Here is a 27,303-nt window from a genome sequence, read left to right on the forward strand (position 1 = left end):
GAGCCCTCGGGCCGCCATGGCGGCGGAGCCGCTGCCGGGGCCGCTCCCGGACGAGCCCAACCCCTTCTCCTTCCGAGAGTTCGTCCGCACCAAGGCCCGCGGCGGGGCGGGCGCAGCCCCCCAGGTAAGGCCCTGGGCGGTGGCGCGGCCGGGTTCCGCCTCCCCTCAGCGCCCGCCTCAGCCCCGCTCTCCCCTGCGCAGGCGGCGCCGCCCGGGCCCACCGCGCTCCCGCTGCCCGCAATGCCCGTAGAGGTGGGGGATGACGAAGAGGAGGAGGAGGAGGAGGAGGAATGGAGCGAAAGCTACCAGCCGCTGGCCGTCGAGCGGGCCCACCTCGCTGCCGCCGGACCCGCCTCGCCCTCCGCCGGTTCCCTCTGCGTGGCCGCCCCCGGAACCCCCCCGGGCCCGGGCTGTGCCCCGGCTCGGCAGCCCAGCTACGAGCAGGTGAGCACTGCCCGCCCCCGGCGAGCCCGGGCTGGCTGTCAGATGGTTGCAGGACTGATGTGACAGCCCCAGCCTGAAGAGCAGCTGAGGGAGAGAGGCAGGGCTGGAAAAGCGCTTTTCACCATGAGCCAGGTCCAGCGCCTTCCCTGCCCTTCTGCTCTGGGTATGACCCGGGTGACTTCCTCGTGCTCCTGCCCCTGGAGGTCACGTTAATTTAGAATTGGCAGCGTTTAATTAGTCACATCGTGCACGGGTTGCTCAGTGCCACCTTCCTGTGCCCCACGGGGTCAGTGAAGCGGTTTCTAGAGAGGGAAAGTGGGTGCAAAATTAAGCATGAATGTATCAGAAAGTGCAAGAATTCCCAGCATTAAAGCTGAATGTTTTGGTGTTGGAGTGTTTGTAGTGTTGTGAAACTGCACCCTCAATCCTAATGTTTCTTTTTTTAGCTGAAAGAAGAGAATGCCACTTTGAGAAGCAAGATCAGCAAACTCAAGTTCTCTCTGAAACCCAAGCAGATAAGTAAGACACAGTGGGGGGGGAAATAACCACCCAAGGAATTGGCTTAAAAGAGGGGCTCCCTGGAAACAGTCCGTGTCCTTAAAGAAGGAGGAGGTAGTTGAAATCTGTGCTGTTTATTAAAAGAAAACATTGGCAAACCTGGTTTTCTTATTGGAAAAGTCTTGGAAAGCAAGCAGCCAGCTGACATCTGCTGTGTCTGTGTGGTCTGTGCTTTGTGCAGTGCAGGTGGTGAGTGAGAACAAGGGTAGGGCTCGACAGGATTTATTTCAGGAAGCTTCAGCTTAACAAAATAATGAATACTCATCTCTCTCCTTTGAAGCAAAAAAAAATACCTTTTATTTTTGCTGGTGAACAACCTGAGAGACTTGCATTTCCTGAGGTTAAACAACCTGGTGACCCAGCTAGGGTGGCAGTTTTATTCAGCTCTGAATCTGATGGATGTGGAACAGAGAAATCCCCTGAGCCTCAGCCTAGAACTTGGAGCTCTGTGGGAAGAATTTAATTTTTTGTATAAAAGAATAAGTTTCTTCATCCTTCCTTGATCCCTAGCATTTTCTTCCTGAAGTATTTACCGTTACAAGCACTTACTGTACGTCATCTCTTGGTGTTTTTTAAGGATGAGGAAGCTTGAGAAAAAGCTTGAGGAAAACAAAATCAAAGAAGAAAAAGAAGCACAGGATCTGGAAGCAATGGTGCAGCACGTGGAGCAAAATCTCCAGCTGATGACGGTAAGTGTTGGTGTTGGCAGTTGGAACTGTAATTCCATCACTTTTCCTCCTTTCCCAGGAGAGGGAGGGAAGCTGCAGTGATTGCTTCACCCAAACAGCTCTGATGAGTTCAAACTTTTCCCTTGGAACAAGACAGCATCCCAGGCCAGAACTCCTTTCTTTCCCTAGAGTAAGGCAGGTCTTTGCTTTAATACAATTTCTGGATTCATCAGCTGAAGTTGCTTTTTTTTTTGCAGCCTTCTGACAAGACATCCTGTGTGAACTATGACCTGGTTTTCCTGTTTGCTTATTTATACTGAGTGTCTTTTCTTCTTGTCCAAGAAAAAAAAGAATAAATTATGTCCAGAAGTGCTGGGTGGCACCTGCAGATCCCCAAAAGGAGAAATGGGGAGGGGAGGAAGGAGCTGTTCCCACCTCCTAAAGCATTAGGAACACGAGATGGGCAAACACAAACCATATCCCTCCAAGTCCTGTGCTGGAATCGCTCATTCCTGTGTAGCCCAAGCTGCTGCTGTGTCCTGTGTGGTGTAAATCATCTTTGTTGTGTTTCAGAAGCGGGCTGTGAAAGCTGAGAACAGCGTTGCCAAACTGAGGCAGGAGAACGCCCTGCTCCAGGTATGGAGCAGCATTCCTGGGGTCTGGCTGGGGAACTGGGGCTGCAGGGATGTGTTATTGGACTTGAGCCTCTAAAAAGGGTATTGCAGGATTTCTGAGGGTGTTCTCAGGTTCAGTTGTGCTGCTCTGTCAGAGGCTGGGAAGACCTGGATTGGTGCCACACTTTTCAGTGGTGCCCAGTGACAGGATGAAGGGCAGTGGCCATAAATTAAAACACTACAAGTTCCACCTCAGCATGAGGAAGAGCTTCTTTCCATGGTGGAAGGTGGCAGAGCCCTGGAATGGGCTGACTAGGGGGGTCCTGGAGTCTCCCTCTCTGGAGACATTCCAAAGCCACCTGTTCCTTTGTCACCTGCTCTGGGTGACCCTGCCTGACTGGATGATCTCCAGGGGCCTGTTCCAACCCTTATAATTCTGGGAGTCTGGTGTTGGGATTTAGTCACTATTTATTGCATCCTTTTATTCTCCTCACCACCTTTGTGTGGGTGATTTATTACATCACATCAATTGCTGTGTGATCATTATCATTGTCAGGTATCCCCTGGAGTTTTGGGGCTGTTTCTCCCAGTTTTTGCCTGTTTCCCCCCAGGTCCAGCTGAGGAATTACAAGGCAGAGAACGAGGCCCTGCAGCTGGGCCAGGCAGGGCTGGCAGCAGCAAAGCAGAACGCAGAGCTGGCCCTGCAGCACCTGCTCAGGGTCACAACCAGCTCCAGAGCATCCATCAGGTGAGACCCCTCTCCTGAGCCCATCCCAGGCTCTGGGCTAAATCCTGGGCTCACAAATAAACCTCCTCAGTGGGGTTTTTAGCACTGAATCTCAGGTTTTTGTGTTGTGTGTGCCAGGTGAGCTACTCCATGTTCTTATTCCCCTGCAGTGGGTTTTCCTCCAAGTGTGGGTAAAATAAAAAGTGGGACATGGGAGTCTCTAAGTCTCTCATACTTCACCGTAAGAAGTGAAGGTTCCAATCTTGATAAGGCATTGCTTGATGGGTCACACTGTGGGCAATCCCCACCAAAACTGCCCGTGGATTCTCTGCCCCCCTCCGTGTAACTGTGCCTCTCCCATTCCAGGCAGCTCCTCTCCGGAGCAGAATCCCTGCAGCTCGTGGCCGATCTCCTGAAATCCATCGACAGAATTTCCGAGGTGTCAGAGGACGGACAGTGAGTGACTCAGACACCACGGAGGACTTTGCTTTCGTTTAGTAACCATTACTAAAAAGCGAATTTTTTGATACTCGGCCTCATGTCGATGCACGGAGCCGCAGAACGGGCGTCCCCATCCCTGCGCACCGCGCAGCCCACGCACCGCTAAATCCCGACGGGACAGGAGCGCATCCTGGGAGCACTGCCCCTCCTCCGCCAGCACCTCGGCGTTCGGCTGGGGCTCCCCGTGCCGCGGCAGGCGAAGGGGCTGTGGGTCGGGTCCCGATCCCAATCCCGATCCCATTCCCGATCCCACCAAACCCCCGCTGGGTCTCGGTCCCCGCAGGGCCCGGGGCCGCCCCACGTGTGCCGAGCCCCGCCGCGATTGGCTGCGCGGCGTCACGTGGGGAGGCCCAGCTGACGCGGAGGCCCGCAGCGATTGGTCGGGAGCGGGGGAGGGGGCGGGGCCAGCGCAGCCCCAGCGCGGAGCGGCGGCCCCGCCATGTCCCGCGGGCCGGGCCCGGCCGGGGCCCCCCGGAGCCCCCCGGGGCTCGACCTGGACGCGGAGCGGGAGAGGATCCGCCGCGAGATCCAGGAGCTGGAGCGCAGCCTGCAGCCCGGCGGGGGCGGCGTCGAGCTGGCAGTGTCCGACTGCAGCCTCAGCTCCGGCAGCGGTACGGGCTGGGGGGGGGCTCGGGGGAGCGGCGGCACCGGCGTGGGGCGTGTTCGCGTGGTGAGACCCCCGGAGCCGGCTGGGAGCTCCCACAGCGTCTGAACGGGCATCCCAAACCCTGTGTGAGCCGCCCCATCCCACAGCCCGCCCGCAACGCCTAGAAGTTCGTTCTTCAAAGCAAAGGGGAGGCGGTAACAGCTCGAGCATCTCTGCCCGTAGTGGCTTCACCCACCTCTGTTTGGTGGTGCAAGTGTGAATAACTTCTGTCAGGAGTCGGTAGCACTGGGTGCAAACCCAGGGCTTGCTGAGGGGCTGTTGGTGCTCTCAGAGTTTCTGTTCCTCTTGGCTTGGAATGTTCACTTGGCTGCTCGCCCTGGAGCCTCTCATTTGCCACCGTGTGCAGGGCCAGGATGTAGCTGGATTATTGCTGTGGGTATCCTGCCTTAGTTATCCAGAGATCCTCCTTTTTCCTACTCTAGAACAGAAAAATTGCACATGTGGAGTGTAACTAAGTGCAACTTCACTCAACAGTGTTGTCGGTATCCAGAGCCACTGATTGTCATGTCTGGGTTCTCTGTGCTGCTTTATTCTGTCTGCTTTAATTGAAAAGTTTTGGGTTTGAGGCTTTCATTTCATCCCACTACAGTCAGCACTTTTATATTTGTGTTGTCCAACAGATGATGATGAAGGAGATGATGAAGATGATGACGATGAAGATTCTAATGCTGAAATGGTAAATGTTTTCTCTTTAAACATATCTTTCTATCTGTATATTGAAGAGAAAATAGGGACATCCAGGCAGCTACTTTGGCTCTGTGCCCAGGGAGATGGCTGTGGATCAAACAGGTGTTCAATTAGAAAATTAATTATGTTACATACCTGCCTTTAAAGCAAGCATTTCTTTCCCTTTTCCCCTTAAATGCCTTGTTTGCCTCAAGGAAGTGGAGAGAGAAGAAGAAGACAGCAGTGATGATGACATTGAGAGCCTGCCCCAGGATCCAGAAACGTGCCTGCAGATGAACCACGTGTACCAGGAGGTTATCCAGGAAAAGATCGAGGAAGTGGAGCTGCTCATTGCACAGAACAGGGAGCAGCAGGTGAGCAGCTGTCACTGAGTGTCTTTTCAAGTGGTTTATTGGACTGATGTTTCCATCCTTTCCTACTACCAAAAATGGGTGGTTTGCATCTTACATTTTAGCCTGTTGTGGCAAGTTAGTATTTAATTAATGTTTCAGTCATCTGCATTGCACTGTACAAAGTCAGGAAGTTCCAAATCCTGACTTGTAACGTGCACTGATTTCCAGCCTGGTGCTGCAAACTGGAACCCTGCCTGGGATGTTTGTGGTGGCTCAGCCACTGCTCTCTGAAATCAGGAGTCTGAAGGAGACACTGACACTGTTTAATTAACTCTTGTCTTGCAGAAGGAAATCATGGGTGAGCTCGATGGTTCCACAAAAACAGCCAAGGCAGGAGATGGCAGAAATCTACCAGCAAACGTGTTTTTGGGTCACTTTATGAAGCCTTACTTTAAGGATAAAACCACAGGGATTGTAAGTAACTGTAACTGTGTCTTCAGTGATAGATTTGCACTGTAACTGTGTTTTTGTAGCAGTTCATGCTCCAGTTCTAAGGAGAAAGAATAATTATTCTGTGTGTCTGACTCTTCCAGTGTATCTAACCCTTCTAATCCTCACCAGGGCCCTCCTTCCAATGAAGATGCCAAGGAAAAGGCAGCTCAGGGCATAAAATCCTTTGAACAGCTGCATTCAGCAAAGTGTGAGTAACTCTGTGGGCTGTCCAGTGTTCTGGAAGAGCTGTAACAAATGTAAATATTCAAATTGTTAGTCTATGTGTGCCATTTGCAGATAAACATCAGCGTTTCAGATATTGCACACTTGACTCCACAAAAAATGTAGTTTATTGAGTGATTAGTGACTCATTTGCATTTGTTTTGATGCAGCAAGTCCTGTGAGCATTCCAAATCTCGTGGTGCAAGGGTAGAGAGTGGGCACCTCCAGCTCTAGGTGGTCACAAACACCTTGATGATGATCTTGGCTGAGGTTCTTGTTGGAGATAAAACCGAGCGAGGGGCTGTTGGTGACATCAGTGATGTGGGCAGGGAACTCCCACTGCAGACCTGGGGGGTGTTTCCAGGGCTGTTGGAAGCAGTGGGGGGTCTCTCCTGGCAGTGGTTCTGCACTGATGTCTGACTGCTCCACTGTCTGGTTCAGGGAAGAGCAGGGAGAAGACGCTGCTGCAGAAATCAGTGGTGAGCGACCGCTTGCAACGCCTGCTCCAGCCAAAGCTCCTCAAGTGAGTGCTGACAAAACCCCTCCATTCTCCTGGGAATGTTACCTGTGAGGGAAGGAGAAGGTAGATGTGGAGATTCCACCTTCCTTCAGCGAGTTCTTGTGTTAACTGGGTGATTTTATAGCCATCCAGTTCTTCCCATTGACACAGTGATAGAAGTTAAAATAATCTGCAGGGCTTGAAGCTGGAACTGTGACATGAAGTGAGTCACAATGGTGTGTCCAGAGGGAGATTTCTGTACTGGAGCTGGTACAGTCTTTATTGCTGTTGTAACAACCATTGGTTCCCCCTGTAAATACTAAACTGGTTCATCTGAGATGTGTTCTGGGTCAATGACTGCATTGAAGGGGCAAAAATAGGACAGTGAGTGTGCCATGTGGGAAAACCTGGGAGAACAACAGTTTTGTGTGGAAATAAACTGAAGGAAGGAATGGTACTGATGGGGAAATTCTCTGTTAAATGTCTTCTGATGCCATTGACCTCATTCCATCTATCTAATGATAAAAATGTCTTTGAACAGGATGAGTTATTGGAATCAGAAACTGGAGAAGGTCAAGACTGAAACGGAGAAACAGACCTTGGAAAAGCAAATCAAAGAATTGGAGCGAGAAATAGAAGCAATTAAGTAAGTCCTTTTATGTTCTTGGTGAAAAATAAAGGTCTCTTCTTGGAGTTTAGCTTTTAGAGTTCTCTCCTTCTACTTCTAGATGTGATGTTTGGAGAAATGCTTATTTGTGTCGGCTTGTAAAAAATGAAGTGCTGTAGAGCAGCTCTTTCATCTCCACAGTTCTTTACTGTAAATTGTGTTTTGGGCCTTGATACACAAAATGTAGTATCTGTACCCATTGTAGAGGTGCTGCTTTGGATAGCTCTTGGTTTCAGAGAGCTCTGAAATGTGTAGTGCCTTTGAGCTTTTGCTCATGAATGTGTCCAGAGCAGCATATTTGGATATTACATGAATTGTTTCTCCTGCTAAACCAAGTGTTCGGTTCTTGGGGAAGCCAGGAACAGGTGGGAGGAAAAAGATGAAGCAGGATCAAGAAGATGAAGTGTTTAAATAACCATTTAACATGGTTCTTTCTTGCTCTTTGTACCTTCTGCTGTAGCCAACTCCCAGAAAGTGACTTGTTAGGAAACAGATTCGATGAGCACGACTGGGAGAAAATCTCAAACATCCATGTAAGTTGAGGGGATCATCTGTTTTATGGCTTCTGATATCTGTGTCCCTTCTCTTGAGAATCTCCTGACCTGGTCTGCATCCACTGTTTCCATCATGCATTTCTCCAAGTTGACTGTTAAGTGATCTCAGATTGTTCAATTTGATGGTTTAATTCTGGAAAGCCTGGCAATAAGACATCTGGGATGTTCCTGTCTGTCCAGGGGTGTCAGTCCCAGCTTTTTAAGATAAAACTGATTTTTGTTGTTTCTTTCAGTTCGATGGACAACGTAGTTCAGAAGAACTGCAGAAGTATTGGGAAAATTGGGAGCATCCAAGCATCAACAAAAAGGAGTGGACTGAGGAGGAAATAGAGAGGCTGAAGCGAATCGCTGCTAAACACAACTACCTGGACTGGCAGAGCATAGCCCAGGAGCTGGGGGTAAGGTCTGAGGTGACAAACCACTTAAATCTCACTTAGCTGTGCCTCATGTTAGGTTTCAGGAGACAATGTTGATGCTAATCCACTGGTAATTAATGCTTTTCTGAGAAATGTCCAAGAACGTTGCAAAAAACATTCAGTACTTCAGCCTTTCCCTCTCGCTCCTCATAAATAACCAGTTCTCTGTGTATCTGTTTTCCTTGTATTAAAGACAAACAGGACACCTTTCCAGTGCTTGCAGAAGTATCAAATCTATAACAAGGATTTGAAAAGGAAGGAATGGACCAAGGCTGAAGATCAGATGCTTTTAGAGCTGGTTCAAGAGATGAGAGTGGGAAGCCACATCCCATACAAGAAAAGTAAGTGACCTACAAGTGAGTGACAAAGCCTTCCATTCACCTGAGTCTGACACCTGGTGTTTTCAACCTGTCAGACATGTGGGAGCTGAAACCTTTCCTAGCTTTCTGTAGCTGCAGGGTGGATTGTTGGGTCATCACGTGTGGATAATGTGGATAATGCCATTATAAACAGTGACATTTTGTGCGTGCCGTGCTCTTTCCATTCTTTTGTACCACTGTTCACAAATTAAAACGCTGCTTGTGGCAACCACTGCTTGGAAACCTCACCATTAGAGTGGAAGGAAAAGAAAAACATAGTTTACAAGAGATTTCAGAACAGGCCTTTGTGTTTCTAGTTGCCTATTACATGGAAGGAAGAGATTCTGCTCAGCTGATCTACCGCTGGACAAAGAGCGTGGACCCCAGCCTGAAGAAAGGACCCTGGACACCAGAGGAAGATGCTGTAAGCTCTGTTCTCTGCTTCCTGGGGTTGCAGGGTGGGAATGTTGAGAGTGTTGAGGTGTTGCAAGGCTGTGTAGAGCTGAGCTTTAGCCGTGGCACAGAGCAGTGTAAAAACGGACCAAGGTGGGCAGTTTACAGAGGGCTCAGAAACTCCTGAACACTTGGGAGATTTACAACCCCAATACAACTGCTGCTGTCTCAGGCCTGTTGGGATGTTACTGGTGAGAATTTCAGCTCTTGCTCTGTCTGATGAACACAGATGCTGTTGGCTGCAGTGAAGAAGTATGGAGAGAAGGACTGGTATAAGATCAGGACAGAGGTGCCGGGGAGGAGCGACGCTCAGTGCAGAGACAGGTGAGTGTAAATGTCCCGACAGTGCTTCAGGTTTATTGCCCCTGATGCAACTTATTTTACAAGTGTTTGATTTGCTTAAACCAGTGTCCCCTTAAGGGCCTTTGTATGGAGTGGTTATGATCTAAATAGTCCTAAGGGAGTAGGGATGGGGCCCTTTGGAAAAAGGAAGGCTCTGGTTTTATTCAGCAGTGATGATTTGAGCTGTACAAGCAAGATTGAATGTTCCTTACTGTGCTTTTTCATTTTGAAGGTACTTAAAAGCATTGCACTGGGATGTAAAGAAAGGCAAGTGGAGCTTAGAGGAAGAGGAGCAGCTGATTGAACTGGTTGAAAAGCATGGCCTGGGTAGGTGTTTCTGTGGCTTCATCTATACAGGTTTGGAGAACTAAGCATCATTAAAGATACAGACTCTGCTTTGTACTGCTGATTGCAGCCTTCCTTGTACCGTGTGTTGTGGGTATTGGGGATCTGAGATCCATTCATGCAGTAACTCTTACACAAGGAAGTGAATAGGATGTGTACAGTGTTCTGCACTGAAAGGCCTTTGTGCTCAGTGTGTGGCACCAGTGGTTGATGTTTTACATCCTCTGCATCCCTTTTAGGTCACTGGAGTAAAATTGCGGCCGAGCTGCCACATCGGACTGGCTCGCAGTGCCTGAGCAAGTGGAAACTCATGATTGGCTCTAAGGTACTGTGAGAATCCTGCCATGGCTCAGTCCCCTCTCTTCAGTTCATATTCTCTAAACTAAAAGTACAGTCCTGTGAAATCAGTACAAAAATTGACATTGATTCTTGTCGTGGGTGTTCATGGTTTAATTTCTTGATGTGTTAAAGCAGCCTTTGTTCTGAAGGTCTCAGGTTAATATGCTGTATGTTTGTATATTATCCAGAATTCTTTACTCCCTTGAAATGGCTGTAAGGATGGGATATATCTAGGTTTTCATCTACATACCTCGTGAGTTGCCAGTTTTGATAACAAGCATTACAGAAATTCTGGCTGTTTAACACTATGTTGAAGACGGTTCTGTTTTCACTGACAAAGCACCTGCTCTAGGGAGGGATCCATGGCCACCCAAATGTGTCAGGATGGGGCCCTGTACTTAGTTTGTGCTTCCACATGCACCAGTTCTTCACAGAACTTTGTATTTGTAGTTTTTTCTTTGCATACAAGAATCTAAACCAAAATCCGTGTACTTGCTGTAGTCAATCTCAGCAGAAGCAAATCAGAACTGTCCATGTGGAAGCCACTGGTAGGATCCTGCCCTATGAAACTTTTAACTTTCTGATTTGACAGAATTGCAAGCCAAGGGTGAACATCGACTAAAAAATTTGTCTGTGCTTTTTTTTTGGCCGAGAAGAAAAGATCCAGGGCAGCAAAACGGCAGCACGAGGAGGAGACTTCCAGCTCTTCAGAGAGCAGCAGTGAGGACGTGGAGCTGGACTTGGCAGACAGCTCAGAGGAGGAGGAGGAGGAGGAGATGCCAAGCAGGACCAGCAAGGAGGAGTGTGCACTGCCCAGCATTGATCTGTGGATCCCAACACAGCCAGACACGCAGGAGGCAAACAAAGGAAGATTCCAAAGCTCAGCCCTTTCCTCTCCTGGGAGTGCTGATGCAGGGAGCGGTGGCAGTGGCATTCCAGGGGCAGTGTGTGATGGAGACACGGACAGAGCTGCTGATGACCCATCAGAGCTGAACACTGTGCTGAGGGGCATCGCACGGCCCCACTCCACGGACGTCGTGGTGAGGGATCCAGCAGAAGTGCTGGCCAAGGTGAGCTGGGACTCCAGGCTTGCTGGGATGGGAGCTTAGACACGACTGGGAGGTGCAGCAGCTGCAGTGAGGAGAGGATGTGATGAGCAGGTGACAAAATCTTTCTCTCACCTCTGCCGGCTGCCTTCTCACTGTGCCATCGGAGGGAGCTGTTGGAAACTCAGCCGTGGGATTAAACAGACATTTCCAGCTCTGCTTCCCTGTGCATTACCTTGAACACAGCTGTGTTCTCCCTGCCACACAAACAAAACTGGTTAGGTCTTCAGAAAGCACAATTGTCCAGTGAGTTGTGTCTTTAAAAGAATGAAGTTACTTACACATCCTTATCTGATTCTGAGCTGGGTTTTCACCCCAGATCAGGTGCTGAAGCACTAAAAACCCTCCTGAGCATGTTTTTGCAGCAAGATATTCCTTAGACAAATATGTAATGTCTAAATCACTATCTAAGGTCTCAAAAGCAAAATTGTTCTGACTTTTGTGCTCAGAATTTGACTGTGTACCCTGGACTGTGGGCAGACAAGTCTGCTGGGTTACACATACAGCATTATTTTACTAATAGAAGTTTAGGGAAGAATCAGTGACTTCTCCAAACACCTTGCTGTTCCTTCCCTTGTGCTGCTCAGTCAAAAAATGCAGAGAGAATCACCCAGTAAATTCTGACCCTCAGTGTGAGTTTTGGTAGATACTTCACACAAATCTTTTATGAAACAACTGTTTGGTGTTGTGAAGATGCACAAGGACTAAAAAACAAGGTAAAGGTCTGCTCTTCAGGGCTCATTTCAACAGCAGGAATGTTGGAAACTCTTGTACCTGCTGTGCATATTCAGTGCAAGTAATTCACTGTGAGTTACCCTCCCTTTTATCTTTCCTTGTGTGCTTTCATGTTAAGGCTTCCCAGTGTGGCAAACAAGTGCTGCGGGTTACCCTGGAGGATGTGAGAAGAATATTAAGGAATAACACGTTCTTTCAGAGGAAATTTGTAAGTGCCTCTTCTGTCTTGTCTTCTCTTGTGACATAAGCACTGCCAGGAAAAAAGTCATTTTTTGTCATAACTGCCTTGTGAATAGTTTGTCCTGGGACAAACCATTGGAACTCTGATTGTGTATTTTTTTTTTCATGCACAGCAATTCAAGATGCTAAAACCTCCTGCTGGCCTTTTAGCCAGAACAGCTGGAGTCAGTGCAGCTGCTGGCCAGAACCTGCAGGGGCTGCAGAACGTGACACACAGAACTTATCGCCAGGAGAGGGAGCGCTGGAAGAGGCTCAGCCTGGACAGGAAGCTGCTCATGGCAGTGACCCCTTGGGTGGGCAACGTGCTGCTGCCCTGCACCTTGCAGACTGGGAAGATGGCTTTTCATCAGACAAAAGGTACTTCTGACCCGTCCTGCTTGCTGCTTTCTGTGTGTGAAACACACTTTACTGTCTGACGTCTCATAAGTGAATTCCCAGCTGATTTTGGTGTTGGGTTTTTTTCCTAGCTGGTGCTATTCAAGAGAAGGTGAAGTCAATCAGTCTCACAAGCACTCCCCTGTTCACACTGTTCATTCAGGTAGGTATTACTGTCTCAGTAGCATTACCTGCTTTCAAACAGTGGTAATCTTTATTTTTCTGTATTTGAGGCTTAAGTACTTGATTTATATTTGTTTCTTAAATCATCTTATTACTGGATTAATCTGGCCTTGTGCCTTGCTTATGATATTTCTTAAATCCTGCATCCAAAATCTAATCCTGCCAGGGCTTTTCCTGTAAGTGCAAAAATGTCCCCAGAATCCTGCATGTGGAGCATGTCCCATCCATCTTGTCTTGTCACTGACCCCACAGAACATTTTCGTTCCCAATCAAACGTTAATGAAGTTCTCCCCTTGCAGCTCTTCCAGATTGACACCAAGGGCTGTATGAAGATTATTCGTGAGAGGAAGCTGAGGGAGTTAGAACTGCTCAAGGCTGATGCAAGAAGGCCTCAGCAGGTACTGGGCAGGGTTTGTTTCTAAGGTTTTCCCACTGAAGTCTTGACTAAAATAAACACTGTTTGATTGCTTGGCCAGTAGTGCTGTCTGTGCATGTGTTACCAGTTTGTTTTGGTTCAGAGGCATAATAATGTTGGCACATGTGGGTTTGATTTTTGATCTTGAGGTATCTCAGAAGTATAATTTAATGTTTTGGTTTTTTTTTTACAGGCTTCCCAAAACATGGAGACTCCTCCAGGTACCTACCAGAACATTTATTTTTGTTCCATACAAGAACTTTCACTTCATTAATCACCGTTACATTAACGACCAGTTTAACTGAAAGGAGAACTTTTGTAACAAAACTGCCCTGTCATGCTCATTTTTGCTAACTCTTGGATCTCTGTTATTGGCTAAACATGTTCCTCTTTGGTAAGGACTGGAAAAAACACTGGAGGGCTGGGGGACCAGTGGCACTGGACTGGTACAATTCCTTGCTCAGTGATGCCAGCTTGTTACCACAGTTACCTGAAGGATGTCAGGACATGCCTTGATTAAATCAGGACTATAATGCTGGAGGGAATTCTCACAAACAGGAATTAGCACTTCCTGTGCAGGGTATTTGATATTTAATAGCTGAGGAATGGCTTTTGAAAATACTGTTCGTTCCTTTTAATGTTATTTCCTCTCCTCTGCAGGCAATTCATCCCAGCCTTGTGCTCAGAGGAGCTCCCAGCGGGGCGTCCCAAGGAGTGCTGTCAGGAGAACTGCTGCCTTAAAAGCAAGAGAAACTTGTGCTGCTGCCTTTGAGAGCAGTGCCCCAGCTCCTCCAGCCCAGGGCCAAAGGCAGAAGCCTAAAACTGTCTCAGAATTACTGAGAGAGAAGAGGTTAAGGGAGGCCCAGGCTAAGAAGGCCGTGCAGAGGACGGTGTTGGTGGCCCCACAGGTGCTGGTTTCGGGGCCTTTGATAATCCAGCACCCACCACAGCAAATCATTCCTTCTGCACAAGCAGGGAGCAAACCTGCAGCAGCTGGGTGTGCAAATAGCCAAGTGCAGGGTGCACCAGCTCCAGTGCCAGCAAGTGCTTCTGCTGCAGGTTCCACTTCTGCTGTCGTGCCTGAAAACCATTCCTCAGCAGTGCCAGAAACGGGGGAAAGCCCTGGTTGCTCACAAGGGACAGATCTGCAGTGCAATAAGGAACTAAAAGAGAAAGCTTTGGAAAGCAGCCCTGAGGGAAGGGGTTTTCCAGGCACGAATCCAGCTGCAGCAGAGAAGGCCCCAGATCAGGGAGGGTGCAATGGTCAGGTCAGAGCCAGTAGCTCAGCCTCAGTCGTGCTGCAAAGCCAGGCTTTTGTGCCAGGCCGGATCACAGTGGTGCCTGTTGGCCTGGAGCCTGGCACCAACAAACTGCCCCTTTCCACACCAGTCCCCTGTGAGCCAAACAGTAACAGGCCAAAACACAGGCCAGTCAGCCTCCTGCCTGCTCTTGTCACTCCCCAGGCTGGATCTGCCGTGATTCCCAGCAGCATCCTGCCCTTCACGTGGGTGGTGACCCCCCAGGCTCTGCTCCCCACCGCTGTGCAGGCTGTGGTGGGTGTTCCCCAAGCAACACCAGCTGCTCCAGGGAGAAGTCAGTGCCAGACAGCTGGGACTTCCAATGGCAGTGTCTCTGGTTTGGGAGCGACTCCTGTGGCAGCTGGAGCGAATCCCCCTCACCCCAGCAGTGCAGAGACGAAAGGGCCGAGTTCCCAGGGAGCAGGAGTTCCTTTGGGAAAGGCAGCTGAACATTCCACAATCCTCTTACCTGGGACCTCAGTGAGTGCTGGATGCACCTCATCCAGCGTTTCTTCTGCAACACCTGCCTGTTCCAATGGCTTCTCCAAGGCTTCTGACTCCCCTGCAGCTCAGACTGCCCCTTCCCCTGACACCCCAGCCCTGGGTGCCGTTGGGCTGCCCCAGACACAACTCCCTGCAGACACTCAGGGGGCTGATCCCCAAGGTGTGCCCAGCCTCACCAGCTCGGGAAAGAGCCCTGACTCCGCTCCAGCAAGCACAGAGATCATCACACAAGGGATTGTGCTCCAGCCAGGAGATCCAGCTCCTCACGGCAGTGCCCCAGCGAGCTCGGGTGGCTTTGCTGCCCAAGCCCTGAAGAACAGACCCATTGCCTCCAAACCTGAGGATGTTCCCCCCCAGCCAAGCACTTCCAGTGCAGAGAGGAATCTCCTTGACTTCAGCCTGGTTTCTCTGGAAGATGAGGGGCTGGTGAGGGAGTGGCTGAGTGGGAAAAAAGGTGTCCAGGTCCCCTCGCTGCAAACCAGGCTGCCTTATTTGCCACCTTTTCTGTGCAACATAAAAACCCTCTCGAAGCTGCTCCTGCAGAAAGCAGCTCTGGAGGAGCAGGCATCGAGTCTCCTGCCCCCTGATGCCACTGAGGATGGAGGCACTCGGGATGTTTTCCGTGCTATCGGAGAACTGGTGCAGCAGAAACTGGGTGATAACCCTGCTTACCTCCTGCTGAAAGCCAGATTCCTGGCAGCATTCACACTCCCAGCTGTCCTGGCAACTCTGCCTCCTCCAAAAGTGACAACAACTCTGTCAGCCAGCAGGAAGCAACATGAGGAGAGTGATGAAGAGGAGTGGCAGAGTGAGAAGGAAGTGTCTGAGGAAGAGAGTTGTGGGAATGAATTAACGGGAGTGCAGTTGGATTGGAGAGCTGGGGATGAGCCTGGAGACAAAGACGCTGATTTACTGAATCAGGTAAAACAAATGCCAGGAGCTAAAAGCAGAAAGTTGCTCCCAGCTAAATATTGCACTGGAACCCAGGGAGAATCCCCCACTGTTTTTAAGTGTAGAAGAAATGTGGTCCTTTTGAGTAAACGTGGTATCACAGCTGATAAAACAAAAAGCAGGTTTTCACTGCCAACCTTTCTTCTGTCAGGTTGTTTTCCTGGCAGTTTTCAGGGGAAAGGTTGTGGTAGGGGCTGTGTTTTATGAGCAATCAGAAGCTGGTGTGACCTGTGCTGTCTGGGGCACTGTCTTGGCTCCAGCAGTGAGAGCCAAAGCATCACTCGTGGCAGGCACCCAACCTCTAACAAAAGGTTGTGCCCCAACCTCTGTAATGGGCAGTTGTGCCCAGACAGAAACAACAGCAGGAATTGCTCTGCTCTGGGAACAGGAACAGGGGGAAAGGTCAGTGTTGGCCAAAGGTCTTGCTCTGAAAACTCAGGAATGTTTTGTGCTTTGTCTGACACTGGTAACAGAATGTCCCATGCTTATTTTTGAAGGTAAGTGGAAGATTATTTTGGAAATCTTGCTGAGCTCCATAAAATAAAACGATGGCTGGAGGGGTTATTTGCAGTTCTGCTCACTCTCGTGGTGCTGATCATCTCCTGCTTACGTTGCAGGGCCTGGGGGCTGAAGAGGGCACTGCCCAGTCTGCCCTGGACTCCTGCACTGCTGTGGCTGATGCCAGTGCTGCCCCAATCAGGAGAAGTGCCCGCTGCAGGAAGAGGAAGAGGAGGATGTGAGATGTGTTAGTAGCTACTCAGAGACTTGCATTTTGTGCCTGTGTGGTTCAGCTCAGACAATGAATCACAACCCCAGGAAAGGGCTGAAATTCTCTCTGCTCTTGTTCCCCGAGGACACAGAGTTCTGCAGTCACCACTAATCACAGCCTAAGGCTGATAATCTGTTTGGGGGAGTTTAACATGTCACCTTTGAACAACAGTGTGGGGTTTTGAGGGGTTTATTTCCCCTTAATGGCTTCGTTTCCCTACACTGACAACAGGCCAGCTTCTGCAGGGTACAAGTGTGTGATGTCCTTAGTACCTGTTGAGGTTTTGGTGCCACAGATGGAATGAACACGGGCAGTGTTTGCTTCTCATGGTTGGCAGATGACACTGCTCGAGTTTTTTTTTTTATCTTTCAAATTCGTTTTAGAAACTCCAGAAGGGCAACTTCCCCCTAAAAATGCTGTGACTGATGGGAGCTGTTTGTGCTTTGTTACAGAGGTCACTGGAATGAGCTCTGCCTTCCTGCATGGCAGTAGGAGGTACTCTTTGCACTGTTCACTTTTACCACTTCCAACACGCCAACTGGATGGACCTGGGGAAGAGGAAAATGGCTGGACTGGTTTTCCCATCACCCAACAAAATCTGCATCTTGTAGGAAAGGTGCAAAAAAATGAAAGAAAATGACTGGAGGGAAATCTTTCAGGCATGGACCAGTTCTGCTCTTTCAAACTCACACCTGCCAGAGATGCTGGGGGAGAAGGTGCTGGAGATCTGGGGGGACCAGCAATGGTGGTTATTTATTTCCTTTTTGTTCAGCCCCTATTTATGTGAATGTTTATCCATGTTCAGAATATGTTGTCAATGGGGTGTTTTTTAGTGCTGTGACAGTGGCTTTGCTTGCTAACTGGCTGAACGCTGCTGAATAAGCAGCAGATTAATTTTGTATCAAAATGAGTCTTAAGTATTTGTTGAAATACAGATGTTTTATTTTTCTCACTTAAAAATTACTGCTGCGTTCTGTGTGGTTTTTTTCCCCTGGTAAATAGTGCTTTTAATAACGTGTGCATGAGTGTGATTGCTAATGAGAAAAATGAAGTTTGCAAGCTGCATGAAAACCAGGGAGACTGTGGAAAATGAATATTCATGTGGCTAAAAAGGATTGAATTCAGCTTGGATTCTTTCTTGGTTCTTCCACAGCCTGCCCTGTAGAGACATCAGCAAATCACTCAACAACAACTTGTTTCTTCATTTATAAACCAGCAATTTCTGTCTCCCCGAGAGGTGCAAGGTTAGCTGAGGCAAAGCTGATCAAAACTAGATGGAAAATGCTGCAGAAACCTTCGTTGCACTGCACTGACTGAGCTTGCCCTGAGTGTGGTGATGAGTTCTGTGAGTTCCAACCCTTCCACAAGGGCCCTTCAGGCAGAGGTCAGGGGGACAGTGGGTGCCAATGCTGCTGTAATTTGGTGTTGACATTCTGGAGTGATTGGAATGATTGTGGAGTGGCTTTCCTCTTGCAATGGGCTCTATTTTCCATAAGCCAGTGTAGATGACGTTTTTCCAAGAAATTCATCTGGCTCAGAAGCAGTTCTGGGGGCTGTTCACAGGCTGTTATGGTGACCTGTGCTCTGAATGACTGTTGTCCTCTATTAAATGCCACTCAGAAGGTGCCCTTGTAAACTGTTTGTGGAAAAACTGTTCAAGAAGCAGCTGCCTTTGTCCTTTTTCAGGATTAAACTGATGTGCCACTATAGAACAAAACCTCCCAGGTTTAGATTGGTCAATTAGCAGCCAGTGATTGCCTTCAGCAAGGGCACAGCTGACACAGGGACTGTACTTTCTTTTAATGTAAAGCTAATTTAATGCCTACCAACAGTCACAGCCTGAAAGAATCTCTGAGCATCTCTGCCCCACTCCTGATGATAACATGGAAAAACTCTCCACAAACTTAGAAAGCAGAACAAAGAGCGGAGTGGGAAGCTAATGGAAGATGTGTCACGCTGCCATGGCATCAGAGCCTGTGTGTTCTCCAGGCTTTTTTAACAGAGTCCTTGTCTCAGCTACATCTCCAGGACTGTGGGAAGAGGGGGAGGCAGGCACAGGTCTTGTGTTGATGCTCAGCATCATCACTGTGCTGCTTTCTGTGCTGCTGCTTTCACTGCAGTTACAGCCCCAGCCTGTAATTTGGGGATCGTGGGTTATGTTCCTCTCTTTGCCAAGGCTTGACTCCCTTTCCCCTCACAGCACTGAGTTGTCACAATTATGCTCGAAGCTTAAGGACATCCAAAATTAGAGGCATCATTATGGAAATCGTCCTTTTCAGCACAACTCTAAACTGAGTCCTTGCTGCCACCTGCTTTCCTGGACAGAGATGTTGACAGCTGGAAGGATAGGCCTTTGAAGAGCCTCTTCCTTCTAATTTTGTGGCTGGTTTTAATCCTCTGAAATCATCTGCACAGACCTATGCCTGTGACTTTCATTCTTTTTAGTGGTTGGGTTTTTTTTTTAAGTCTTTCTGACCACTGCCCAAGGAATCTCTCTGGACCCCAGCAGGTAGTTCAGTGGGGCAGATGGGAAATGAAGCCAGAATGAGTCCAAAATCACTGTGTGTGTTTTGCTGCTGACTCACGACACCACCACCATTTTTCTCCTCCCCAACACCCATTCTGGCTTCCCCTTTTTTATTTATCTCTTTTTTTTCCCCTCCATTTCCCGTCTTAGAGTACAGCTGAGTAGTTTCCCCTTTTCTCAAACTAGTTTTGCTCCTGGGATGATCTTTGCTCTGTCCAGAATATAAAGGGAGGCTGCACCCAGGACAAGTTTTCTCAGAGCCAGGACTCAGGAGAAGAAACCAGGAGGTTTTTGTGACTGCACAGGCTCAGGTTGGTCCGTGGAATACAGAATGGCTCGTGTTAACAGGGAAAAATACATTTTACAGCTCTGAGGCAATAATGGGTTTAGCAACAGAGAAATGCATCTCCTGTAATCTGCTGGTGTTTGTGACCATAAATTGCTGAAGCTGCAGATGTGTGAGGTGGGATGTCCTGGAGGACGCAGGGGAATGTTTGTTAGTGAGATCTGACAGCGCTTTCTTGGGATAGCTGTCGGGAATCTAGAGCTGGTTGGATTTTCCTTTGTTCTCAGGGCTCTCCATGACTTGCCTATCCCCACTAAGTCTGTTCCTAAATAGTTTTCCTTTCCTGTTGCAGTGAGCTCTGGGAGCTGTTCAGCTGCTTGGAAGGAGGTTCCTTGAGCTTTGGTGACTTCTGTTTTCTGAGAATTTCTCCCCAGCTGTGGCAGCAGCACTGGCACCACCCTCAGCTGCCGCTGCCTCCACTCCGGGACCTCGCTTTGTGTGAGGTGTGACCGTCCCACGGGTGATTTGCCAGCACGTGGCAGATGTGCTCCTGTGCCTAAAGGACACTTTTCCATCCTCACCCTTGGCTTTTCCACCACGCTCCGGGAGGCTGAGTCTGCTCGTTTGTTTTCTGGGCGTCGTTTCGCAGCCAGGACAGCGCCGCTCACTGACACTCCTCCCCCCTGCCATGCTGGAGGAGGACAACGACGAGACCTGCTGGAACAACCTGGAGAACTTCCGAGTGAAGCTGATCTCCGTCATCGACCCCTCCCGCATCACCCCCTACCTCCGGCAGTGCAAAGTGCTCAGCCCTGATGACGAGGAGCAGGTCCTCAACGACCCCAGCCTGGTCATGCGCAAGCGGAAGGCAGGTGGGTGGCTGAGGGCGGCCTTTGGCTCCCCGGGTGCTCCTGTGCTCTGCTGGGAGCAGGTTGGAACAATTCAAAGACTCCTGTGTAGTCACTGGGCAGTTGGTTTGGGATTTTCTGGGGAATTAAGGCACTGGAAGGGCTGCCCAGGGAGGTGGTGGTATCACCGTGCCCAGAGATGTTAAAGGACAGACTGGATGTGGCACTCAGTGCTCTGGTCTTGTTGGCAAGGTGGTGTTTGGTCAGAAATTGGACTTAATAATCTCAGAGCTCCTTTTCAACCTGATTCTGTGATTCTGTGATTTAATCCCAGGGATTTCTGTACGTGGAGAAAGTGGAGCCATTTTTGTTATGTTAGAAATAGGTGAAGAGATGAGTAACTGAACAGAACCTCCTGTTGCCATTCTTTCAGGAGTTCTTCTGGACATTCTTCAGCGAACAGGACACAAGGGCTTTGAGGCCTTCATGGAGAGTCTTGAGCTTTATTATCCACAGCTGTATAAGAAAATAACTGGCAAGGAGCCCAGCAGGGTTTTCTCTATGATTATAGGTACTGTTTGTGTTCTTCAAAACCGCTCTTCCTTTGGTGTTGCTGTGCAGAGTTGGGAGCACTCCCTGCCTTGCTCCCTCTGTGTGCTTTGGGAGGGTTCTGGGAAGAACAGCCCTGGTGTCAGAGGCTGGACTGGGAGGAAGGTGGAGAAGGAAGCAGAGGGATCAATTCTTTCTGCCTGTTCTGTCAGTGGCACTGTGGTGCAGGAGGGCACAGAGCAGGGGATAACCCGATCACACAGGTTCGGGGTTGGCATGGGCTGGTCCCGAGCTGCAGTGGGAAGTGGGGGGAAGCTGAGCTGTGTGTGTGCCTGGGAGCAGCCAGGACAGCAGGGCTGACTCCTGCCCCCCAAACAGACACTGCTGGGGAATCAGGCCTGAGCCAGCTGCTGATGAACGAGATCATGAAGCTGCAGAGCGCGGTGCAGGAGGAGCGGCGCAGGGCCCAGGAGCTGACGGTGTGGCTGCACAGCAAGGAGGACACCATCAGGGAGATGTGGGTGAGGGACAGCCTGCTCCGAAAGCACCAGGAGCGCGCCCAGAGGATGAAGGAGGAGAGGGACAGCCTGAGCAGGGAGCTGAGGAAGTGCAAGGACGAGAACTACAACCTGGCCTTGAGCTTCGCCAAGCAGAGCGAGGAGAAGAGCGCGGCCCTCATGAGGAACAGGGACCTGATCCTGGAGGTCAGTCACGTGTCTCCAGCTTCCCCCCTCTTACCTGAGCCCTGGAAGGATGGGCTGAGCACCTGACTTGTCTTTGAACCTTCTCACAGATTGACCACTTGAAGCACAGCCTCATGAAGGCTGAGGACGACTGCAAGCTGGAGAGAAAGCACACCATGAAGCTCAAACACGCCATAGAGCAGCGCCCCAGCCACGAGGTGGTGTGGGAGATCCAGCAGGAGAAGGAGCTGCTCTTGGCCAAGAACCAGGAGCTGGAGAACACTCTCCAGGTTGGTGGCGTGGTTGAATGTGGATTTGTGAGAAGTGGTTATTTGTGGCAGCCAGGGAAGTGATGAGGCTGTGTATTCCGTGGGTCAGCTGTGTCCTTGTTCTCCCAAGTCAAGTAGAGCACTGCAGAGGGGGAGAGAGTTGATGTGGAGTTAGGTGGTGGCTGTATCTCACTTCTTCCTTTGTCCAGCAGGTTGCCAGGGAACAGAATTTGGAGAAGAGCCTCTCCAAGGAGGCTCTGGAGGGTGACTGCAGGCAGGTCCTGGAGGAACGGCGGGAGCTGGTGAACACCATTTACAGCCTGCGCAAGGAGCTGCGCCGAGCCAGGGCGCTCCAGGACAAAGTAGGTGCTGCAGGACGAACTCCTCCTCAGGGGCCTGCTGGGAGACAGGCAGCTGAACACCTCCTGCCTGTGGAGCAGAGCAGCTGCTCAGAGCAATCCTATTGTAGGATCTGTATTTTAGCATTCCTGGTGGCTCAGGCTGTGGAGGTGGCACAGAGCAGGAGTGGTGCCAGCCTGGCTCAGGCTTTGCCCACAGCCAGGTGCTTTCTGACCTTGTCTCAGCAGTATGCAGAGGAAAAAGAGATGCTTGAACTGCAGTGCACATCCCTGAGGAGGGACTCCCAGATGTATAAAAAACGGATTGAAGCTGTTCTGCAGCAGATGGAGGAAGTGGCCGCAGAAAGAGACCAGGTGATAGGACATTCCTCATGGAATGCTGCTCGTCCCTGCTCTGCTGCCCAAAGTCGGCAGATACGTAACCCTGACTGTGCTGCTGTTGACATGGCATGTGTTGTCCCTCTCCCCAGGCTCTCCTGACCCGGGAGCAGTTCCACCTGCAGTACTCCAAGAACCTGGTGGAGAGGGACACGCACCGCAAGCAGATCCGGGAGCTGGGGGAGAGATGTGACGAGATGCAGCTGCAGCTCTTCCAAAAGGAGAGCCAGCTGCTGGCCACCGAGGCCAAGCTGAAAAGGTTGCAACTGGAGCTGCCCACCCCGGTAGGACTGTGATCCCTGGGGTGGGATTGGGAAGCCAGAGCGTGGCTCTTCCGAGGCCTTTGCAACCTGGAGAGCTCCAGGGACCCCCTGCCTGGGGAGCCACTGAAATTAAATAAAACCAAATGCCGAGTTTAGGCAATGAAAGACACGATGGTTCCCGTGACCTGACCTTAGTTCCAGGCATGGATAGGGTGGGCTGATGCTGTGTTTGTGTTTGGAGCATGAGGAATGCTTAATTTCTACTGGTTTTGTTTCAGACCTCTGACCTGGATGACACGTCCTCCAGAGATTCCCAGGAAGTGAGTAGGGTTGCCTTGTTTGCCTTTCACTTTCTTTTGGGATGGTTTCATTTTTCTCACTCGTGCTCAGTTCCCCAAGGATCAGCAGTTTCCAATCCATGGCTCAGGCACCAGGGAAAGGCTGTTCTAAGCCTTTCTTGTATTCCTGTCTCTCTCCCTGCAGACTGAGGGACAGTTCTCACATTCTTCCTCTGTTTCTGTCCCACAGCTCACCCTTCACAGTCACCTGGATGAAGATGCACAGCCCACTAAAAGTAAGGCTTTACTTGGGAAAACACTGGGTAGAATTCTGGAGAGGATGGTCCAGTGTTTCAAAGGGAAATGAGAAGACATTTCTGGGGTTTTATTTTTAGCTGCTCACAGAACAGAACAAACATCCTTCAGCTGGACCATGTGGCTTTCTCCAGGGATTCTTCCCTCCCCTCTTCCCTTTTATGTTGCAGGTTGTTTTCCTAAAAGCAGAACCAGGTGGTGAGTGCTGTCACTGGTTCTGTTTCTGTGGCATCCCCAGTGGAAATGATTCAGCAGTGTGGAAAGGAATTAATAGGCTCCTCTTAGAACTGGAAAATCTCTTTTGAAACAGGTTGAGAAAGGGAGAAAACTGGCACAGTAGAAGAAATTTTCTGGTTTGACCTCCTGGAAGATCTAAATGATCTGTTCATTCACTGAGAGGGGAGATTATTTACAAAAGCTTAACAACACTGATCCAAAAAAATTTTCATTATTCTGACTTGCTCAGTTCAAAAATATGTATCATGACACCTGGTCACTACATAAGGAGTTTCACCAAAATATGGTCTGATGTGAAGTGCCTTGATATGCACAACTTGGGGAACAGGGATAAATTACACTTAAAATAATAATTAACATGTTTCTCATGGTGACCTCTAATATGAGTATTATTTCTTTAATGATGCTGAGCAGAGGTGTTGCTTGGTAAAAGTTTGTTTTGCTCCTGCATAAGCAGAATGTGGGGAACTCCACCATCTGAGCAAGACTCAGGGCTCAAGTAAAATGAGAAGTGACTCTGCACTGATCACAGGGCCAAGTCCTGGCATTTTGGGCTTGGTTTCAGTTCTGCTGAGGACTCTGTGCAGTTACATCACAGTTTGAAGAACTGGTGGACGGAGAAGTTATTTCACAATGGCAACTCTGACTAAAGCTGTGATTTTTTTCCATCTCTCCGAAGATTGCCCTGAAGGACCAAACCAGCAGCTCAGCCCTGGAGAGGACAATCTGCCCCCAAAGTCACCCAGTGTAAGGGAATCTTCGTGGGCCCCTCTGGGGTTTGTGGTCTTTCATGTTCTCATTAATGATGGATTTACCAGGTTTGAGAAAGCTTTGTCAGCTTTTCCAAAATCTGAGCACTTAGTGCAGAATTCACCCTCCAGAAAGGGTGAGCTCTGAACAGCAGAACTTGTGGTTATTTCTCCATTTGTGCATAGAAACTTCTCCCAGTTACTTTCTATCTTTCATCTCTGGGTGTGGACGTTTTCCAGTCTAATTGACTGCAGCATTACTGTTTGTACAGGAAACAGAATCCCAGATTTACAGATGTGAGGGAATAAATATGCTAAAACTCTGTGAGGCAGAGGTATTCCCATCCTGCACACACATGAAGGGACAGCCCAGAAACCAATCTACTGCATTCCATTCTGCAGGCAGCTATGTGGTGCTAACACTGATCTGATGTTTGGATTAATCCAGTTAATTTTTTTTTTTTTTTTTTTAATTCAAGGAGTGTGGCTTGGCCAGCGAGGAACTGGCAGAAAAGGAGAGGAAGAGGATGAAGGATTGCTTTGAGCGCTACCGAAGGTGTGCGTTGCAGTAAGCAGGACTAACCTCGGAATACCTGTGTGGCCTAACTTAGTATCTTTTTTTATATCTGTTTCCTCTTTCCTGTCCATCCCCTGCCCCCAAACCTGAGCCAGGGAGGCCATAAAATGAAACACAAACTGGACTAATACATACTAAACCTCCCCAAAGCGTTGAAATGCTGCTTGTCTGCAGAAAACACCTTTCTAAAAATGACACGACCGGTCTTGTTTTGCAGAAAAAGAGCCATGAGGAGGGTGCCAAAGGACCGGCACCACGAGGCCGACTGGGAGAACACCACGGGCAGCGACAACACCGACACCGAGGGCTCCTGAGCGGGGACAGTGAGGACACTGAGGGCTCTGGAATGAGGGACAACGGGGACACCCTCAGCTCCTGAGTGCAGGAGCCAACCTGCGAGGAAAACCTAGCCTGTGCTGGGGTGGCTGAGCCTCTTTCGTGGACTATTTCGATTTTAAAACCGTCCACCCCAGCATTCGCGAAAAGTTAACGCGTGAAAGGCCGATCCGAGCCAAAGGTTTGGACTCCGCGTTCTCAAGAGGTCTTTTCCAACTCGTTGCTTCTGCCTCTTGACAGCCCCTCTTCTATCTCTCTTATGGGTTAATAAACACCATTAAATATCTGTGGCAGTGCCCGGGGCTGAGCTGCGGTTAATTAAAGGGTTAATTAAAGGGTTAATTGATGGCGGGTCCCTGGCGGTGCCCGAATCCAACATGGCCGCCGGCGCCTCAGCCCCCGCCCCCCGTGGCGCAGGCGCGGTGCGATGCGGCGCGTGGCGCGGGCCGCGCTGAGGGCTCTGCCCCGGGAGGCGCCGCCATGGCGGCCCTGCCGCCCCCCGCCCGGGCCCGGGGCAGCTCCGACACCGCCCCGCCCGCTCTGCACCGCCCCAGAGCCGCCCTGGGGCCCGGCCCGCCCGCTCTGCACCGCCCCAGAGCCGCCCTGGGGCCCGGCCCGCCCGCTCTGCACCGCCCCAGAGCCGCCTCCGGGGTCCGGCCCGCCCGCTCTGCACCGCCCCGGGTCCGCCGCCCTCCAAGCACTATCGCCTGGTGTTCACCTGCAAGGTGGGCTGGGGGGTTGTGAGGGACAGAGCCGGGGGGGGCTGCCGGTGTAGCTGCTTGCTTGTGGTTCTAAACTTGCAGTCACAGACTAACTCAGGCTGGAAGAGCCCTCTGGAGGTTTCCAGTCCCGCCCCCTCGTGCGAGGAGGATGTTGGGGGTCTTGTGAGCATCGCTGAGGATCCCCCTCCTCAGCGAGGCACGGAGAGCAGTGAAACCCCGCCCGGCTGCGCTCAGGGCAGCGAGGCGCTTGGGATGGTTCGAGGTGTCGGAGAGCAAGTTTTACTCGCGTACAGTGTGGCCCAGGAGCTGCAGTTCCCGCGCTCACCAAATCCGCTCTTGCTTTCCAGGTGTGCCAGACGCGCTCGTCCAAATCCATCTCGAAGGCCGCCTACCACCGCGGGGTGGTGATCGTGACCTGCCCCGGCTGCGGGAACCACCACGTCATCGCCGACAACCTGGGCTGGTTCTCCGACCTGCAGGGAAAGAGGTGCGTGTGCCGAGGGATCCTGCTCAGCTCCCGCTCAGCGGTGCAGCCGGACCCTCCTTGAGCTCGTATGTCATTTCTGTGATGATGCTTTTAAAATCTGGCTCAGAGGAAAAAAAACACAAAGGTTTTGCTGGGTGTCATTCTCTTTCATCCGATTCCTTAAAAGCACACAGAGTCGGTTTTAAGTCACCTGTAATTTGACTGGCACTGCCTAGGATCCAGATAATGGTGTGAAGCTGCAGCAGAAGCTGTGGGGGGCACAGGGATCTTTGTTGGTGGCAGCAGGTGAATTGCTGCCTGTGGGGTTCTGTTCCCCTCAGTCTTTACTACATCACTGCTGGGTTTCCCTGGATAAGTGTTTCAAGCGTGTTGGACTCATCTGCTGTGGAATTCCCGTGATTTCTAACTTGCTGAGATACCTTTAAAAGCTTCTGTTTAGCTGTAATTGCTAAATTATTGATCATAGTGGGTAAAAATAGTCCCAGAAGGTTTGGGTGGTTTTCTCTGCTTCCCAGACTTGTTCTTGAGGAATCCCATGGTGATGCTCTTGTGATTCACTGCGTGGAGTCAATCCTGAGGGCAGAGTGGAGGAGGGAACCTGTGCTGGGCCTTTGCTGGGGTGTCACTGTTGGTTCTCAAATCGCTGTCCAGGAATATCGAGGAGATCCTGGCAGCCAAAGGGGAGAAGGTGAGACGTATGGCTGGTGAGGAAGCTCTGGAATTGCTGCTGGAAAGCTCAGCAGAGCCCGAGTCCCAAGGTCAGCTGGCAGAGGGGGACAGCAAGGAAGCCCCCCCAGAAGCTGGCAGCAAGGGACAGACCTGACACGTGGGATTTGGGTTGTCCTACTGGTGCCAAGAGACTCTTCACCTTCATTCCCTGATTTCCACAGTCTGTATTTAAAATAAACTCATGTGGGGTTTTCTCTGTCTTGTGCCTTTGTCTTGTGTAGCTTTGCCTTTGATCAAGCTGATGTCTTT

The 27,303-nt window shown here is 50.2% G+C and overlaps 4 protein-coding genes across 13 annotated transcripts; all 4 read left to right on the forward strand.

The window, feature by feature from the left end:
- ENTR1 (endosome associated trafficking regulator 1) lies at positions 1-3,540 on the forward strand. Its single transcript, XM_050319977.1, has 7 exons — positions 1-124; positions 202-444; positions 891-963; positions 1,580-1,691; positions 2,244-2,306; positions 2,896-3,032; positions 3,378-3,540. The coding sequence occupies exons 2-7, from the start codon at positions 291-293 to the stop codon at positions 3,469-3,471; spliced, it is 633 nt and encodes a 210-aa protein (XP_050175934.1). The 5' UTR covers positions 1-124; positions 202-290; the 3' UTR covers positions 3,472-3,540.
- Positions 3,385-17,425, forward strand: SNAPC4 (small nuclear RNA activating complex polypeptide 4). 3 transcript variants are annotated; one of them, XM_050319967.1, is made up of 23 exons: positions 3,385-3,467; positions 4,800-4,855; positions 5,061-5,219; positions 5,544-5,672; positions 5,820-5,898; positions 6,354-6,435; positions 6,953-7,057; positions 7,539-7,611; positions 7,866-8,030; positions 8,242-8,389; positions 8,725-8,831; positions 9,090-9,184; positions 9,435-9,529; positions 9,787-9,872; positions 10,543-10,956; positions 11,846-11,935; positions 12,081-12,324; positions 12,435-12,505; positions 12,825-12,923; positions 13,134-13,161; positions 13,601-15,663; positions 16,311-16,429; positions 16,915-17,425. In XM_050319967.1, the coding sequence occupies exons 2-23, from the start codon at positions 4,853-4,855 to the stop codon at positions 16,952-16,954; spliced, it is 4,494 nt and encodes a 1,497-aa protein (XP_050175924.1). In that variant the 5' UTR covers positions 3,385-3,467; positions 4,800-4,852; the 3' UTR covers positions 16,955-17,425. The 3 variants fall into 3 exon arrangements, with proteins under 3 accessions (XP_050175924.1, XP_050175923.1, XP_050175922.1); XM_050319966.1 differs by lacking the exon at positions 3,385-3,467 and adding an exon at positions 3,676-4,123 and having other exon boundaries at positions 16,311-16,438; XM_050319965.1 differs by lacking the exon at positions 3,385-3,467 and adding an exon at positions 3,676-4,123.
- Positions 17,426-17,561: 136 nt separating this feature from the next.
- On the forward strand, positions 17,562-25,446 carry CARD9 (caspase recruitment domain family member 9). Of its 8 annotated transcripts, none has more exons than XM_050319968.1 (12): positions 17,562-20,147; positions 20,557-20,694; positions 21,051-21,376; positions 21,466-21,645; positions 21,834-21,986; positions 22,209-22,337; positions 22,454-22,645; positions 22,903-22,944; positions 23,153-23,198; positions 24,134-24,201; positions 24,683-24,771; positions 24,998-25,446. In XM_050319968.1, the coding sequence occupies exons 1-12, from the start codon at positions 19,964-19,966 to the stop codon at positions 25,092-25,094; spliced, it is 1,644 nt and encodes a 547-aa protein (XP_050175925.1). In that variant the 5' UTR covers positions 17,562-19,963; the 3' UTR covers positions 25,095-25,446. The 8 variants fall into 8 exon arrangements, with proteins under 8 accessions (XP_050175925.1, XP_050175929.1, XP_050175932.1 ...); XM_050319972.1 differs by having other exon boundaries at positions 24,683-24,759; XM_050319975.1 differs by having other exon boundaries at positions 22,212-22,337; positions 24,131-24,201; positions 24,677-24,759.
- A 97-nt stretch (positions 25,447-25,543) lies between these two features.
- DNLZ (DNL-type zinc finger) lies at positions 25,544-27,250 on the forward strand. Its single transcript, XM_050320303.1, has 4 exons — positions 25,544-25,684; positions 25,770-25,841; positions 26,186-26,325; positions 26,977-27,250. The coding sequence occupies exons 1-4, from the start codon at positions 25,544-25,546 to the stop codon at positions 27,146-27,148; spliced, it is 525 nt and encodes a 174-aa protein (XP_050176260.1). The 3' UTR covers positions 27,149-27,250.
- The last annotated feature ends 53 nt before the right edge of the window (positions 27,251-27,303 follow it).

The sequence above is a fragment of the Myiozetetes cayanensis genome, unplaced genomic scaffold (assembly GCF_022539395.1).
Source record: "Myiozetetes cayanensis isolate MyiCay16 unplaced genomic scaffold, myiCay2020 scf23, whole genome shotgun sequence".
Classification (NCBI taxonomy): domain Eukaryota; kingdom Metazoa; phylum Chordata; class Aves; order Passeriformes; family Tyrannidae; genus Myiozetetes; species Myiozetetes cayanensis.